Source organism: Heptranchias perlo, chromosome 30, assembly GCF_035084215.1.
Source record: "Heptranchias perlo isolate sHepPer1 chromosome 30, sHepPer1.hap1, whole genome shotgun sequence".
Classification (NCBI taxonomy): domain Eukaryota; kingdom Metazoa; phylum Chordata; class Chondrichthyes; order Hexanchiformes; family Hexanchidae; genus Heptranchias; species Heptranchias perlo.
In genome coordinates, this window is record NC_090354.1 from 4,401,897 (window position 1) to 4,419,073 (window position 17,177).

Here is a 17,177-nt window from a genome sequence, read left to right on the forward strand (position 1 = left end):
AAACCATCCTTGTTGACTGAATGAAATTGCCAGTTTACTGCTAAATTGTGGGCAGTTTTGTGCCATGGACTCGTGCACAAGGATGTGGGTTAACTCTTCCCCAAACTCTGTCACCCCGGGACTTTTACAGCTGGCAGGGAGCGGTGATTTTCATCCCACCAGTCTGGGTGGAATTCAATCCCAGGTTCCAGAAATGCAGTAAGATATGTAGAACTTCATTTGTATAGAATCTGTCCTATCCTCCGGACGTCCAAAGTACTTTACAGCTGGCGAATTATTTTGAAGAGTGGGGGTCACTGTTGTTTTGTCACAAGTGTAGCAGCGAATTTGCAAGCAACAAGGTCCCACAAACAGCAATGAGATGGATGATCAGTTAATCTGTTTTTGGTGGTATATTTGGTTGAGGGAATAATGGCCAGGGCACCAGCAGAACTCCCTATTCTTCATTTAAAATAAAAATGCCACAAGATCTTTTATGCCCAACTGAACAAGCAGATGGGACCTTGGTTTAGCTTCTCATCTGAAAGATGGCATCTCCGACAGTGCAGCACTCCCTCGGTAGTGCACTGAATCGTCAGCATAGTTTGAAGGTCAAGTGTGGTAATGCACTGTAACACTCAGTCCCTCAGCTCTACTGCGTTCAAATCAGTGGAAACATTCTACTTGTGACAGTAGAATTTTTTGCCAAGAAGGTGTTAATTTATAGCATTATCTTTGCACCAGTGCCTTAAGATTAGTTGATAACTTCAACCGACTGTTGAATCTTGCTGGCTGTGTTCATCAAGGACAAAACTGCTCTACCCTCAAAAATATTTTTAATATTTTCGAAATTTTCTTTTTGACTTGTATATGGAAAGTTCTGGGAACATATTTCAGATTCATGGGGGGGCCATTGCTCTGGTGTGAAAGGCCTCGGCTGCCAGAATATATTCAATGTACCGTCTGTTTGCAATCTGTCAAAGGGATATAACTTGAGCCTGTCAATTTGACTCATCTCAGTGGAAGTTATGAAATAATCTTTACTGAAGAAAATATTTTAAATAAATTGGGAATCAATTGGAGCCTGAGCGAAATCCCTGTATAAAATAATGACCCATTGCCCGTGATACTGTTCAATGGCATTGGGTTTGTTGCTTTTTATAAAGGTATAAGTTCCATGGCACGATGTCAGAGCGTTGAGACACTAAATTAATCACCAGTAAACCAAAGCGGTGATAGACAAAGGAAGTGGATTATTCCCTTGTCATCTCAGTGGTAGATGTGTGGGATCTGCTAATGACAGGAGGAAAATTGAGGTTTTCGAAGATATACTAAAATTAGCCAAGAAAGATCATTGCTAAATCACGTTGCTTCCCTCCAGCAGGACGGTTCAGTGACAGAGTGAGTATTAACTGTGGATCGGGAAAATGCAAACTAGTCATTTTATAACCATTTTAGAACATTTGTGTTTTAGTTCACCGTGGTTTGAGAGCATGGACTTGGGATTTGCTCACACACTAAGACCTGTTTGGGCTAATCCCACCTGGGGTAGAATGGACTAGCAACCCAGAGGTGGTGAGTTCAAATCCCACCAGGCCAAGTAATGAAATTAAATTCAATAAATCTGATCTGATCACATCATTCAAGTCCATTGTTCAGATCTAAGAACAAATAACAATAATAAAGGAGAACGTCTTCACATCGAACTCGACATCAGCAGATAGAACTTGCAGGTTCAATCCTGGTCTCTGGTGCGATTGCCTATTGGTCCACTAATGTCCTTCCCTACCTGCTTTAGCCAAACCTGACTCCATTCCCAAACTACATGATTGACCTTTAGCTGCCCTCAAGTAAACAAAAAAAGTTGGCATCCCCTCAGGGCAACGAGGGATTGGCAATAAATTCAGCTTTGGGAGTGTTGTCCACATCCTGAGAACTCATTAAAAAAAATATGAGTTGGGACAGTAGTTGGAGTGCAATGATTGGCCTCTCTGTACCTAGGCTAGAGATAAATCAGCCAGGGATAATCCTCCAAATTGCTATCCAGTGGAAGGGCATGCATCTTTTTTGTCGGGTAAGTCTTTGCTACAATGCCCTGATGTGCATGACCCAGGATGTTAGGCTTTCATCTGGTAATATAATGTGGTGTGAATTTGGGCAGTTGGGAGGTAAATAGATTGAACTTTATTCCAGGGTCCAATTGGAGCACATTATCTTAGAACAGATGCAGGCACCGGTATAAAGAGAAATATTTCTCCATCTAATTCCATTGGGAAGCCACCGAAACAAACCCGGGATCTGTAGTTTTAATGAAGCCATTGTCTTTGGTCCCTGCCACAAACTCCATTCCCTGGCCACCGACTCCATCCCTCTCCCTGGCCACTGTCTGAGGCTGAACCAGACCGTTCACAAACTTGGGGTTCTATTTCACCCTGAGATGAGCTTTCGATCACATATCCGCTCTATCACCAAGACCGCTAACTGCCACCTCCGTAACATCGCCCGTTCCCGTCCCTCCCTCAGCTCATCTGCTGCTGAAACCCTTTGTTACCTCTAGACTTGATTATTCCAATGCTCTCCTGGCCGGCCTCCCATCTTTCACCCTCCATAAACTTGAGCTCACCCAAAACTGCTGCCTGTATCCTAATTCACACCAAGTCCTGTTCACCCATCACCCCAGTGCTCGCTGACCGACATTGGCTCCCGGTCTGGCATGCCTCGATTTTAAAATTCTCATTGTTTTCAAATCCTTTCATGGCTTGCCCCTCCCTAACTCTGTAACCTCCTCCAGCCCTAGAACCTTCTGAGATCTACTGCGCTGCTCCAATTCTGGCCTCTTGCGCATCCCCGATTTTCATCGCTCCACCACTGGTGGCCGTGCCTTCAGCTATCTAGACCCTAAGCTCTGAAATTCCCTCCCGAAACCCCTCTGCCTCCCTACCTCTCCTTCTTTAAGACACTTCTTAAAATCCACCTCTATGCCCAAGCTTGAGGTCACCTCTCTTAATATCTCCTTACGTGGCTCGGTTTTTAATTTTGTTTGATAATCGCTCCTGTGAAGCGTCTTGGGATGTTAAACCATGTTAAAGGTGCTACATAAATGCAAGTTATTGTTGTTTTCAATGTACTTGTGTTAGGCCATCAAACCATCATCACCACTATCTTAAGGGATTTGCAATATGAATGTGATTGCTTAGTTGAGAGTAGACTATTTAGTTGCACACAAATCTATTATTAGCCACACCTTTTGGGAAGAAGCTGTTTATTATGTTGCACAATATGTATTTACACCAGAAATTCTTGCATCCAATGAATTTAGCTTTTTCCCATATCTTGGACAAGTTCACATAAAAATGACACATTTCACGATCCCTATATATTTAGCTTTGGCATCTCAACAAACTCATCAAAAACCCATAGGACAGCTGACAGTCGAATCACTAACATTCTCTGCCTTTTGGTTTTCCAGCTTCCTTATTTTCAGGTTGGTTTGCTGCTGTCCCCTCCACATCCCATGGAGAAATTGAAGTTAAATTACGTTCAGCTTTTGTACCAGTTTGACTTTCTCCAGTTGCTGATGTTTCTGTTTCCCAGGGACAAATATTTGCAACTTTTGATTTATCTATGGGCAGTGATTTTTCCTCTTTGCTTCCGGTATCTCCTGTGTCCCAGGGGCAGATATCTGCAACTTTAGATTGATCTATGGATGTTTCTCTGCTTCCGGTATCTCCTGTGTCCCAGGGACAGATATCTGTAACTTTAGATTGATCTATGGATGTTTCTCTGCTTCCGGTATCTCCTGTGTCCCAGGGGCAGATATCTGCAACTTTAGATTGATCTATGGATGTTTCTCTGCTTCCGGTATCTCCTGTGTCCCAGGGACAGATATCTGTAACTTTAGATTTATCTATGGATGTTTCTCTGCTTCCGGTATCTCCTGTGTCCCAGGGACAGATATCTGCAACTTTAGATTGATCTATGGATGTTTCTCTGCTTCCGGTATCTCCTGTTTCCCAGGGGCAGATATCTGCAACTTTAGATTTATCTATGGATGTTTCTCTGCTTCCAGTATCTCCTGTGTCCCAGGGGCAGATATCTGCAACTTTAGATTTATCTATGGACAGCGCTGTTTCTCTGCTTCCAGTATCTCCTGTTTCCCAGGGGCAGATATCTTCAACTTTAGATTTATCTGTGGACAGTGGTTTTTCTTTATTCTCTCTATCCATCACCTTTCCTGGTGCCATCGTAGGTTTGAAGGACAGTCCAAATCGTTTAGGTTGCTGCAATGAATCATCTGCATTCTTTGTCTTCAAGGTGCCATGCACAAGCGATCCCAGAGTAGCAGCACAAACCGATGAAGTCCTTCCCTTCGTCTGATCTGCACTTGTGCCCATTGCTGATGTCTCGTCTAAAATCATGTCCCAAGGACAAATGATTGCATTATTAGTTGATGTTTGTTTTAAGAGTGACATATATCTTTGCCGCTTGCTTCCTTTATCTCCCGTGTTCAGTGGAGAGTTATCTGCGACTTTAGATTTATCTGTTGTCTGTGATTTTTCTTTTTTGCCCTTGGTCTCTCCAGTTTCCCATGGGCAGATATCTGCAACTGTAGATTTATCTATCGGATGCATTGCTTCTGTTATGTTCTCCTTTTCTTTTTCCTTGCCTTTATTGCCCTTTACTTTCTCACTTTCTTTCCCTGACTTCTCTTTCTTGCTATCCTTCATCTTTTCTGGTGCCATCAGGAGTTTCAAGGACAGTCCAAATCCTTTAGATTGCTGCAATAAATTATTTGTATCCGTTGTCTTCAAGGTGTCACGCACAAGGGATCCCGGAGTACCAACACAAAACGATAAAGACCTTCCCTGCTTCTGATCTGCATTTATGCTCATTGCTGACTTCTCTTCTACCATAACATCCGACGGACAAATGATTGCACTATTAGTTGATGCTTGTCTTAAGAGTGACTTATATCTTTGCTGCTTGATCCCTGTATCTCCTGTGTCCAACGGACTGTTAACTGCGACTTTAGATTTATCTATGGACAGTGATGTTTCTCTGCTTCCGGTATCTCCTGTGTCCCAGGGGCAGATATCTGCGACTTTAGATTTATCTATGGACAGTGATGTTTCTCTGCTTCCGGTATCTCCTGTGTCCCAGGGGCAGATATCTGCAACTTTAGATTTATCTATGGACAGTGATGTTTCTCTGCTTCCGGTATCTCCTGTGTCCCAGGGGCAGATATCTGCAACTTTAGATTTATCTATGGACAGTGATGTTTCTCTGCTTCCGGTATCTCCTGTGTCCCAGGGGCAGATATCTGCAACTTTAGATTTATCTATGGACAGTGATGTTTCTCTGCTTCCGGTATCTCCTGTATCCCACGGGCAGATATCTGCAACTTTAGATTTATCTGTGGACAGTGATGTTTCTCTGCTTCCGGTATCTCCTGTGTCCCAGGGGCAGATATCTGCAACTTTAGATTTATCTATGGACAGTGATGTTTCTCTGCTTCCGGTATCTCCTGTATCCCAGGGGCAGATATCTGCAACTTTAGATTTATCTGTGGACAGTGATGTTTCTCTGCTTCCAGTATTTCCTGTGTCCCAGGGGCAGATATCTTCAACTTTAGATTTATCTGTGGACAGTGATGTTTCTCTGCTTCCAGTATCTCCTGTATCCCAGGGGCAGATATCTGCAACTTTAGATTTATCTATGGATACTGATCTTTCTTCTTTAATCTCTCTATCCATCATCTTTCCTGGCGCCATCATAAGTTTGAAGGACAGTCCAAATCGTTTAGGTTGCTGCAATGAATCATCTGCATTCTTTGTCTTCAAGGTGCCATGCACAAGCGATCCCGGAGTACCAGCACAAACCGATAAAGACCTTCCCTTCGTCTGATCTGCATTCATGCCTGTTGTTGATGTCTCGTCTAAAATGATGTCCCAAGGACAAATAATTGTACTATTTGTTGATGCTTGTTTTAAGAATGACATATATTTTTGCCGCTTACTTCCTTTATCTCCCGTGTCCGACGGACAGTTATCTGCGACTTTAGATTTATCTCTTGATTGTGATTTTTCTTCTTTGCTCTTGGTCTCCCCAGTTTCCCTTGGACAGATATCTGCAACTGTAGATTTATCTATCGGACGCATTGCTTCTGTTACGATCTTTTCTTTTTCCTTGCCTTTATCGCCCTTTACTTTCTCACTTTCTTTCCCTGACTTCTCTTTCTTGCTATCCTTCATCATTCCTGGTGCCATCAGGAGTTTCAAGGACATTCCAAATCCTTTAGATTGCTGCAATAAATTATTTGTATCTGTTGTCTTCAAGGTGTCACGCACAAGGGATCCCGGAGTACCAACACAAAACGATAAAGACCTTCCCTGCTTCTGATCTGCATTTATGCTCATTGCTGCCGTCTCTTCTACCATAACATCCGACGGAAAACTGATTGCACTATTAGTTGATGCTTGTCTTAAGAGTGACTTATATCTTTGCTGCTTGATTCCTGTATCTCCTGTGTCCAATGGACTTTTATCTGTGACTTTAGATTTATCTATTGGACCCACTGCTTCTGTTATGTTCTCCTTTTCTTTTTCTTTGCCTTTACTGCCCTTTACTTTCTCACTTTCTTTCCTTGACTTCTCTTTCTCTCTATCCTTTGTCTTTCCTGATGCCATCATAAATTTGAAGGGCAGTCCAAATCGTTTAGGTTGCTGCAATGAATCATCTGCATCCTTTGTCTTCAAGGTGCCATGCACAAGTGTTCCTGGGACACCAGCACAAACCGAAAAAGACCTTCCCTTCTTCTGATCTGCACTTCTGTCCGTTGCTGATGTCTCGTTTAAATTGATGTTCCAAGGACAAATTATTGCACTATTAGTTGATGCTTGTTTTAAGAATGACATATATCTTTGCCGTTTGCTTCCTGTATCTCTCGTGTCCAACGGACAGTTATCTGCGACTTTAGATTTATCTCTTGATTGTGATTTTTCTTCTTTGCCCTTGGTCTCTCCAGTTTCCCTTGGACAGATATCTGCAACTGTAGATTTATCTATTGGATGCATTGCTTCTGTTATGTTCTCCTTCTCTTTTTCCTTGTCTTTATTGCCCTTTACTTTCTCACTTTCTTTCCCTGACTTCTCTTTCTTGCTATCCTTCATCTTTCCTGGTGTCATCAGGAGTTTCAAGGAAAGTCCAAATCCTTTAGATTGCAGTAATGAATTATTTGCATCCTTTACTTTCAAGGTGTCATTCACAAGCGATCCCGGAGTACCAACACAAACCGATAAAGACCTTCCCTGTTTCTGATCTGCACTTATGCCCATTGCTGATGTCTTTTCTACCATAACATCCCATGGACAAATGATTGCACTGTTAGTTGATGTTTGTTTTATGAGTGACATATACTTTTCCCGCTTGCTTTCTTTCATCGGACCATCTGTTTTTACTTGATCTATCTTTTCAGAAGGTAATTCTGTTCTCTTAGCCTTGGGAGTTACTTCTTCCTGCTCTCCAGGTCGAATGTCTTCTGTTCTTGAAGATTCTACTGATTTGCCAACTCTTGGTGATGTATTGGCTCCCCGGTGCATGTCCATTGACACTTCAGCTTCACGTTGCATCGTTGATGTCTCCTTCACATCCCAACCATTAACATTGCTAATACTATCTTGATGCAAACTTCGATGCTTCTTCACCAATTCAGCAAATCGTTTTCTGTTCGCATTCGGCTTTCCCGACGAGTGCGAGATGTCAACGCTGTTGCTTTTGATCGGTGTACAGCTGACGTGTTTGTGAACCGTTGTCTCAGAAGGTGGAGGTCTCATGCTTTGAAAGTCCCAGGGGCAAACCAGAGTCTTGTTCGAGTCGTCTTTTAACAGTGATCTCACTGATCCTTGACGGAGTTCACTGGCTGCTTGCTGCCTGACTGAGTCAGACATTTTATTTGCTTCTTCCGACTGTGCTGCAGCTGTGGAAGGCTGTAGCTTAGTGGGTGTTTGCTTGTCTGAATGCTTCTTTTGAACTTTGTCCCCCATTTGTTTTGTGTTCTCTTCATACTTTTCTGTGAGCGTCAGTGTGTTTTCTTTTGCATAAGTAAGAACACTAAGAGATTTGTGCAGCGTGGTTGCCTTGGTGTGTAATGGGTTATCTACAGTTAGGTTATGTGCACTAATGGACTTGCACACTAAAGGGGCAGCATCTAACGAATCAGCATCTGTTCTCTCGGAGGCCTTCTTAGCCAACTTCTTCCTCATCATAGAGTCCAGCAGGGAAGGGTCTCTGCTGGAGGAATTGGTTCTGCTGATGGGGCCATCCCGATGGTCCCTCACATGGTCGTAGGTACTGTGAGATTTTCTTATTGAGAAAAAACGATTTTTTATGGAGTCGTCTTTCACTCTCATGCTGGAGCTGGAGGATTCATAAAGCTTTTTCCTGTACGAGCCTGGATAGCTCCCTATTCCAATATTTGCACCTCTCTCATCCCTGCTGCACCGTCTGCTCATTGACTCAGGAATTTCAGTTATGCGCCTTATGATGGAACGACCTAGGCTTCTTCTGGTACTCCTCTTCTTCTGAAGGTGTGGGTTGTTGGCTGTCATCTTCTTTGTTTTATGTACTTCTAGTTGGGCGTAAAGCCTTTTCAGTTCATCCTGCAGAAGAAAAATAAGAGAACGAAGCATTAGTGTTTTCCAAAAGCTTCAGATTAGCCTGGCAACATCTTTTCACCTTTCTGTGAGGTTTATCTTTCATGGAGGGGACTATATGACAGCAAAAGGGGTTGGTGCTCTATTGGGATTGCAGTGGAGAGGCAACAAAAATCACTCCTTGTTTATACCCTTTGTGACCTCACTACTAGGGTTGCCAACCCTCCAGGATTGGCCTGGAATCTCCAGGGATTGAAGATTAGTTTCCAGGACACTGCTGCGAGCAGCACCCAGGAGAAAAATCACAGGGGCGTGAAAAAACAAGAATGTTTTTTTTCTCATTTTCTTTGGACATTTCTGCTTATTAGTTATAAAAAAAGTTGGGGGAAAAAGGCTGACTGAAAGTCAAGAATCATCCAGTTGGGTAATGAAGAGTCTTTTTGCTTTCCAACTGACGGGACACCGTGAGGATGGACGTGTTGGGCGACCAATGGTGGTGGCGGAGTGGTTGGAGGCAGGAGGTCGGGTGATGAAACTGCCAGGAATACATTCATCCAGAGTTGGCAACCCTGCTCACGACGGCTTCATTTGTCCAACAACACCTGATCCACGATCGCCACTATTGTTCTTGGGATGGTTGCTCCACTGCTGATCTTGTTGCCAATGTTACGAGCCTCTGGAATTCTGCTCCTGAACATTTTGTTAAATCACCTGCCATTGCTTTGGACATCTCACTTCTAATCACATTGCTAACAGACCAAAAAGGACAAGAAGGGACCAGCCCATTGAACCTGACTCACCCTGGCATGGCCCAGCTCCCGCCCACCACCACTCCCACCCACCCTAGCCCCCCAACCTCCCGGCAGTCACACAATCTCCCAGAAGAGGCCAGTTCAGGAAAATACTCAGGGAAATTCCTCTCCGAGCCCTGAAGGCGATTAAGCAAGATCCAGGAAGCCATAAGTGACCGAATGATACCCAATGACTCATCAATCTTCTCTTTGTAGATAGGTTTGCCACAATCACGTGACCTCCTACCAAAGCTATGTTCCCAGCTATCTAGTTTCCTCTGAAGCTGCGCTCCCTACATTATAGTTCAGAAGTTTTCAAACTGTGGCCTCTGGGCCGGTGAGATGGTCTCAAACGATACACACAATCATCGGATTTCCATATGAGACGTTAAACCGAGGCCCCGTCTGCCCTCTAAGGTGGACGTAAAAGATCCCACGGCATTATTTTGCAGAACAGCAGAGGAGTTATCCCCGGTGTCCTGGACAATATTTATCCTTCAACCAACATCACCAAAACAGATTATCTGGTCATTATCACATTGCTGTTTGTGGGACCCTGCTTTGTACAAATTGGCTGCCCCGTTTCCTACATTACAACAGTGACTACACCTCAAAAATACTTCATTGGCTGTAAAGCGCTTTGGGACATCCTGAGGTCGTGAAGCAGGACCATGTTAATGCAAGTGTTTCTTATGATGTATTCCTTTATTTGATAACTTACCAGCATGTTGGTTAGGATAATAACAGTGTTGCAATGACAGAACTATTTCACTTTGGGCTGCAGACAATGATTTTTGAAAGTTAGGAAAGCAATCAGTTCATATGGCTCCTGGAATAAATGTACCACCTTTTGTGACACTAGGAAAATCTCAAATTCAATTCCCTGTCTTTTTTTTTAATATTAATTCTCGGGACGTGGGCGTCGCTGGCAAGACCTCATAAGTGGTTGAAAGTTACTTGCTTCTAGGGGCCTGCTGGAAAGTAGGATTTCTTCCCCCCCCCCCCCCCCCCACCTCAGCAGTGACCGACTTATTGTGGACGTTAGGGCCACCTCGTTTCAATTCCTTTCCCGTTGCTCACCCTGATATCATCTGGGTCCAGGCTATGATCACTCCAGGCAGACGTGATACTGGTGTTGAGATAGGAACCAGAGCAACGCATGTCCAGCTCCTCCTCATATACCTCAGCCGCTATGTCCTCCCTCAGAGGTGCTCCCATATGGATGAACTGCAAACAGAGATGAAAGTTAAGAGAGCTGAGTAACAATCTCACTGGGAAACAACAATCTGAACAACTCCTTCACACAAAATCTCTTTTTGCTAAACAGGCCTTACCACTGTATTTACCGCGAACGTTGTTCATGTTAACACATTGTAAAATTATTCTGAAGGAGTTGGCCCTTTTTAATGTCAAGATGATAAAAACAGTGGGGCAGATCTGTGGTGAGATCATTGGGCGAAAAACAGGTGATAGCGAATTGGCCACTTGCTTCACACCTGGCCCGATTTTCTTTTCCAAAAGTTAAAATTACCCCCAGTGAGCTTTCAACTTTTCAAGCCTGTGCATGGACTTTTCAGCCTCATGAGAGCAGAGGCTCACAAGATAGTAAATGGTAGAAGGGGTAAATTCAGAACTTGCTTCAAGTTCGACCATGACTGTAGGTTAAGGTGATTTATGTTTAAGATTTAGATCAGGAATTTGTGCTCAGGTTTATGGGGTGGGGTTTGAACTCACAACCTTCGTGACTTAGAGGCAAGAATGTCACCAACTGAGCCACAGCTGATACCTTGGAAAATATAACCACAGCCTCAGCCATGCAAATGATCACATTTATCCGAGCGCCTGCTTCTTGGTGCAACTTAATGCAAGAGGTGTAGATGGAATTCAGTAGTAAATGTGTGAAATTGGAGTATATTTTCAGCTTCAAAGCCTGGGTGGTGATCCACTGAAGCAAGATCACCTTCACGTTATAGAATCCGTCCCTAATCTTATTCCTTTGAAACCGATGGAATGATAATCAGCCATTTTGCCGCCCGGTGTGGTGAAAACGGAAATTTACCCCCACCGCCTCTCTTTGTTTTCGGAAAAAAAAAAGGCATTAATACCTTGGGGATGAAGAGCAGAATTAGTGTCACCGTGACAGTGAGATGAGAATGCGCGAAGAAGAGTAGCAGCATCCAATCAGGATGAAGAGTCGTCGCCATGGAGAACCTAGGGGAAGAAATGGACCTCATCTTAAAGTCATGGTTAATGAAAGCAACGATCTGATAAATTGGAAGGATGAACACCATGAGAGGAAGCTCGGTTTTTAAAAGCTCAATTTAAAAAAAAATGATGAATACGCTTACAAAACACATGTACGACTCATATACTCCCTGCACAGAGTGTGGGGGATGTAAGGTGGTAGGGATGGGGCAAGACCATGGAGAGATTTGAAAACAAGGGCAGGAATTGAGGAGCCAGTGGTTAGGAGAGGATGGGACTGCGTGTGGGTGAAGATGTGGGCTGTACCGTTTTGGAAGAGTTGAAGATTGATGGTGAAACTGGGGAAGTCAAGCCTTGAAGTGATGAAGGAATGGATTAGGGTTTCTGCAGTCGAAAGGGGGAGACGGGTGGAGGCGGGCAATGCTGTGGAGGTGGAAGGAACCAGCTTTTGATAATGGAGTAGACATTGGAGAAGGTGAGCTCAGGACTGAACAAGATGCGAAAACTCTGTTTCAGTCCTGAGATGGCAGTCAGGGAGGTTGATGGAGTTGAGGGCAGAGGCATAGAGGACCGGGTGGAGGCCGAAAAAGATAGGCTCAGATTTGCCGACATTCAGCTGGAGGAAGTTTTGGCTCATCCAATTGATTTAATTTCAGACAGGCAATTTGTGCGTGTGGCAGCAAACTTTAAATCAATGGAGGAAGGAGTGAGGTAGAACTGGATGTCATTGATGTATCTGTCAAAGCTGACCCCATGCTTCTAGATAATATTGCTAAGGCATAAGGGTGAAATTGAAAAGTAAATTAGGAAAGCAAAGAGAGGGCATGAAAAAATACTGGCAAGTAAAATTAAGGAAGACCCAAAAATGTTTTATAAATGCATCAAGAGCAAGAGGATAACTAAGGAAAGAGTAGGGCCTGTTAGAGACCAAAAAAGTAGCCTATGTGTGGAGGCGGAAGATGTGGGTATGGTTCTTAATGAATACTTTGCGTCTGTCTTCACAAAAGAGGGGGTCAACGCAGAGATTGTAGTTGAGGAGTAGGAGTGTGAAATATTGGATGGGATAAACATGGTGAGAGAGGAAGTATTAAGGGGTTTAGCATCTTTGAAAGTGGATAAATCGCCAGGCCCGGATGAAATGTATCACAGGCTGTTAAGAGAAGCACGGGAGGAAATAGCGGAGGCTCTGACCGTCATTTTCCAATCCTCCCTGACTGCAGGCATGGTGCCGGAGGATTGGAGGACTGCTAACATTGTACCGTTGTTTAAAAAGGGAGGAAGAGATAGACCGAGTAATTATAGGCCAGTCAGCCTAACCTCGGTGGTGGGCAAATTATTGGAATCAATTCTGAGGGACAGCATAAATTGTCATTTAGAAAGGCATGGGTTAATAAAGGACAGTCAGCATGGATTTGTTAAGGGAAGGTCATGTCTGACTAACTTGATTGAATTTTCTGAGGAGGTAACAAGGAGGGTCGATGAGGGTAATGCGTTTGATGTAGTGTACATGGATTTTAGCAAGGCTTTTGACAAGGTCCCACATGGCAGACTGGTCAAAAAAGTAAAAGCCCGTGGGATCCAAGGGAAAGTGGCAAATTGGATCCAAAATTGGCTCAGTGGCAGGAAGCAAAGTGAATGGTTGACAGGTGTTTTTGTGACTGGAAGACTATTTCCAGTGAGGTTCCGCGAGGCTCAGTACTAGGACCCTTGCTTTTTGTGGCATATATTAATGATTTGGACTTGAATGTGGGGGGCTTGATCAAGAAGTTTGCAGATGGTACAAAATTGGCCGTGTGGTTGATGGTGACGAGGAAAGCTGCAGATTGCAGGAATATATTAATGGACTGGTCAGGTGGGCAGAAAAGCGGCAAATGGAATTCAATCCAGAGTTGTGTGAGGTAATGCATTTGGGGAGGACAAACAAGGCAAGGGAGTACACAATAAATGGGAGGATGCTGAAAGGTGTAGAGGAACAAAGGGACCTTGGAGTGCATGACCACAGATCCCTGAAGGTAGCAGGACAGGTAGATAAGGTGGTTAAAAAGGCATACGGGATGCTTTCCTTTATTAGCCGAGGCATAGAATATAAGAGCAGGGAGATTATGCTAGAACTGTATAAAACATTGGTTAGGCCACAGCTTGCATACAGTTCTGGTCACCACATAACAGGAAAGATGTGATTGGACTAGAGAGGGTAGAGAGGAGATTTACGAGGATGTTGCCCGGGCTGGAGAATTTTAGCTATAAGAAAAGATTGGATAGGTTGGGAATGTTTTCTTTGGAACAAAGGAGGCTGAGGGGAGATTTAATTGAGGTATATAAAATTATGACGGGACTAGATAGAATCATAGAATCATAGAATCATAGAAGTTACAACATGGAAACAGGCCCTTCGGCCCAACATGTCCATGTCGCCCAGTTTATACCACTAAGCTAGTCCCAATTGCCTGCACTTGGCCCATATCCCTCGATACCCATCTTCCCCATGTAACTGTCCAAATGCTTTTTAAAAGACAAAATTGTACCCGCCTCTACTACTGCCTCTGGCAGCTCGTTCCAGACACTCACCACCCTTTGAGTGAAAAAATTGCCCCTCTGGATCCTTTTGTATCTCTCCCCTCTCACCTTAAATCTGTGCCCCCTCGTTATAGACTCCCCTACCTTTGGGAAAAGATTTTGACTATCGACCTTATCTATGCCCCTCATTATTTTATAGACTTCTATAAGATCACCCCTTAACCTCCTACTCTCCAGGGAATAAAGTCCCAGTCTGTCTAACCTCTCCCTGTAAGTCAAACCATCAAGTCCCGGTAGCATCCTAGTAAATCTTTTCTGCACTCTTTCTAGTTTAATAATATCCTTTCTATAATAGGGTGACCAGAACTGTACACAGTACTCCAAGTGTGGCCTCACCAATGCCCTGTACAACTTCAACAAGACATCCCAACTCCTGCATTCAATGTTCTGACCAATGAAACCAAGCATGCTGAATGCCTTCTTCACCACCCTATCCACCTGTGACTCCACTTTCAAGGAGCTATGAATCTGTACTCCTAGATCTCTTTGTTCTATAACTCTCCCCAACGCCCTACCATTAACGGAGTAGGTCCTGGCCCGATTCGATCTACCAAAATGCATCACCTCACATTTATCTAAATTAAACTCCATCTGCCATTCATCGGCCCACTGGCCCAATTTATCAAGATCCCGTTGCAATCCTAGATAACCTTCTTCACTGTCCACAATGCCACCAATCTTGGTGTCATCTGCAAACTTACTAACCATGCCTCCTAAATTCTCATCCAAATCATTAATATAAATAACAAATAACAGCGGACCCAGCACCGATCCCTGAGGCACACCGCTGGACACAGGCATCCAGTTTGAAAAACAACCCTCGACAACCACCCTCTGTCTTCTGTCGTCAAGCCAATTTTGTATCCAATTGGCTACCTCACCTTGGATCCCATGAGATTTAACCTTATGTAACAACCTACCATGCGGTACCTTGTCAAATGCTTTGCTGAAGTCCATGTAGACCACGTCTACTGCACAGCCCTCATCTATCTTCTTGGTTACCCCTTCAAAAAACTCAATCAAATTCGTGAGACATGATTTTCCTCTCACAAAACCATGCTGACTGTTCCTAATTAGTCCCTGCCTCTCCAAATGCCTGTAGATTCTGTCCCTCAGAATACCCTCTAACAACTTACCCACTACAGATGTCAGGCTCACTGGTCTGTAGTTCCCAGGCTTTTCCCTGCCGCCCTTCTTAAACAAAGGCACAACATTTGCTACCCTCCAATCTTCAGGCACCTCACCTGTTGCGGTGGATGATTCAAATATCTCTGCTAGGGGACCCGCAATTTCCTCCCTAACCTCCCATAACGTCCTGGGATACATTTCATCAGGTCCCGGAGATTTATCTACCTTGATGCGCGTTAAGACTTCCAGCACCTCCCTCTCTGTAATATGTACACTCCTCAAGACATCACTATTTATTTCCCCAAGTTCCCTAACATCCATGCCTTTCTCAACCGTAAATACCGATGTGAAATATTCATTCAGGATCTCACCCATCTCTTGTGGTTCCGCACATAGATGACCTTGTTGATCCTTAAGAGGCCCTACTCTCTCCCTAGTTACCCTTTTGCCCTTTATGTATTTGTAGAAGCTCTTTGGATTCACCTTTGCCTGATCTGCCAAAGCAATCTCATATCCCCTTTTTGCCCTCCTGATTTCTCTCTTAACTCTACTCCGGCAATCTCTATACTCTTCAAGGGATCCACTTGATCCCAGCTGCCTATGCATGTCATATGCCTCCTTCTTATTTTTGACTAGTGCCTCAATCTCCCGAGTCATCCAAGGTTCCCTACTTCTACCAGCCTTGCCCTTCACTTTATAAGGAATGTGCTTACCCTGAACCCTGGTTAACACACTTTTGAAAGCCTCCCACTTACCAGACGTCCCTTTGCCTGCCAACAGACTCTCCCAATCAACTTCTGAAAGTTCCTGTCTAATACCATCAAAATTGGCCTTTCCCCAATTTAGAATTTTAACTTTTGGGCCAGACCTATCCTTCTCCATAGCTATCTTAAAACTAATGGAATTATGATCACTGGTCCCAAAGTGATCCCTCACTAACACTTCTGTCACCTGCCCTTCCTTATTTCCCAAGAGGAGGTCAAGTTTTGCCCCCTCTCTAGTCGGGCCATCCACATACTGAATGAGAAATTCCTCCTGAATACACTCAACAAATTTCTCTCCATCCAAGCCCCTAATGCTATGGCTGTCCCAGTCAATGTTGGGAAAGTTAAAGTCCCCTACTATTACCACCCTATTTTTCTTGCAGCTGTCTGTAATCTCCTTACATATTTGCTCCTCAATTTCCCGTTGACTATTTGGGGGTCTGTAGTACAATCCTATCAAAGTGATCTCTCCCTTCTTATTTTTCAGTTCTACCCATATGGACTCAGTGGGCGAACCCTCGGATATATCCCCTCTCACTACTGCCGTGATGTTCTCCCTAATCAAGAACGCAACTCCCCCTCCTCTCTTACCTCCTGCTCTATCTTTCCTATAGCATCTGAATGGATAGGAAGGATCTATTTCCCTTAGCAGAGGGGTCAGTGACAAGGGGGCATAGATTTAAAGTAATTGGTAGAGGGATTAGAGGGGAGTTGAAGAGAATATTTTTCACCCAGAGGGTAGTGGGGGTCTGGAACTCACTGCCTGAAAGGGTGGTAGAGGCAGAAAACCTCAACTCATTTAAAAAGTACCTCGATGTGCACTTGAAGTGCCGTAACCTACAGGGCTACTGACCAAGTGCTGGAAAGTGGAATTAAACTGGATAGCTCTTTTTCAGCTGGCATGGACATGATGGGCCGAATGGCCTCCTTTTGTGCTGTAACTTTCTCTGATTCCATGATAGCATTTGGTCATGAGGAGGGGTGTCAAAGATGGGACCCTGAGGCACACAGGAGGTGACTGTGAGCAGAGGCCATTGGCTGGAATGCAGTGCCTTTGGTGAGTCAGGTGAGAGAGTGGGACC

General features: G+C 44.1%; 1 protein-coding gene across 1 annotated transcript in view; it reads right to left on the reverse strand.

The window, feature by feature from the left end:
• Positions 1–3,419: 3,419 nt before the first annotated feature.
• gpr179 (G protein-coupled receptor 179) overlaps positions 3,420–17,177 on the reverse strand; it is a 74,666-nt gene continuing 60,908 nt past the window's right edge. Inside the window, exons 9-11 of the mRNA XM_067969154.1 lie at positions 11,527–11,632; positions 10,502–10,648; positions 3,420–8,636 (exon numbers count right to left, since the gene is read on the reverse strand). Coding sequence (XP_067825255.1) covers positions 3,420–8,636; positions 10,502–10,648; positions 11,527–11,632 — 5,470 coding nt within the window. The remainder of the gene's footprint in view (positions 8,637–10,501; positions 10,649–11,526; positions 11,633–17,177) is intronic.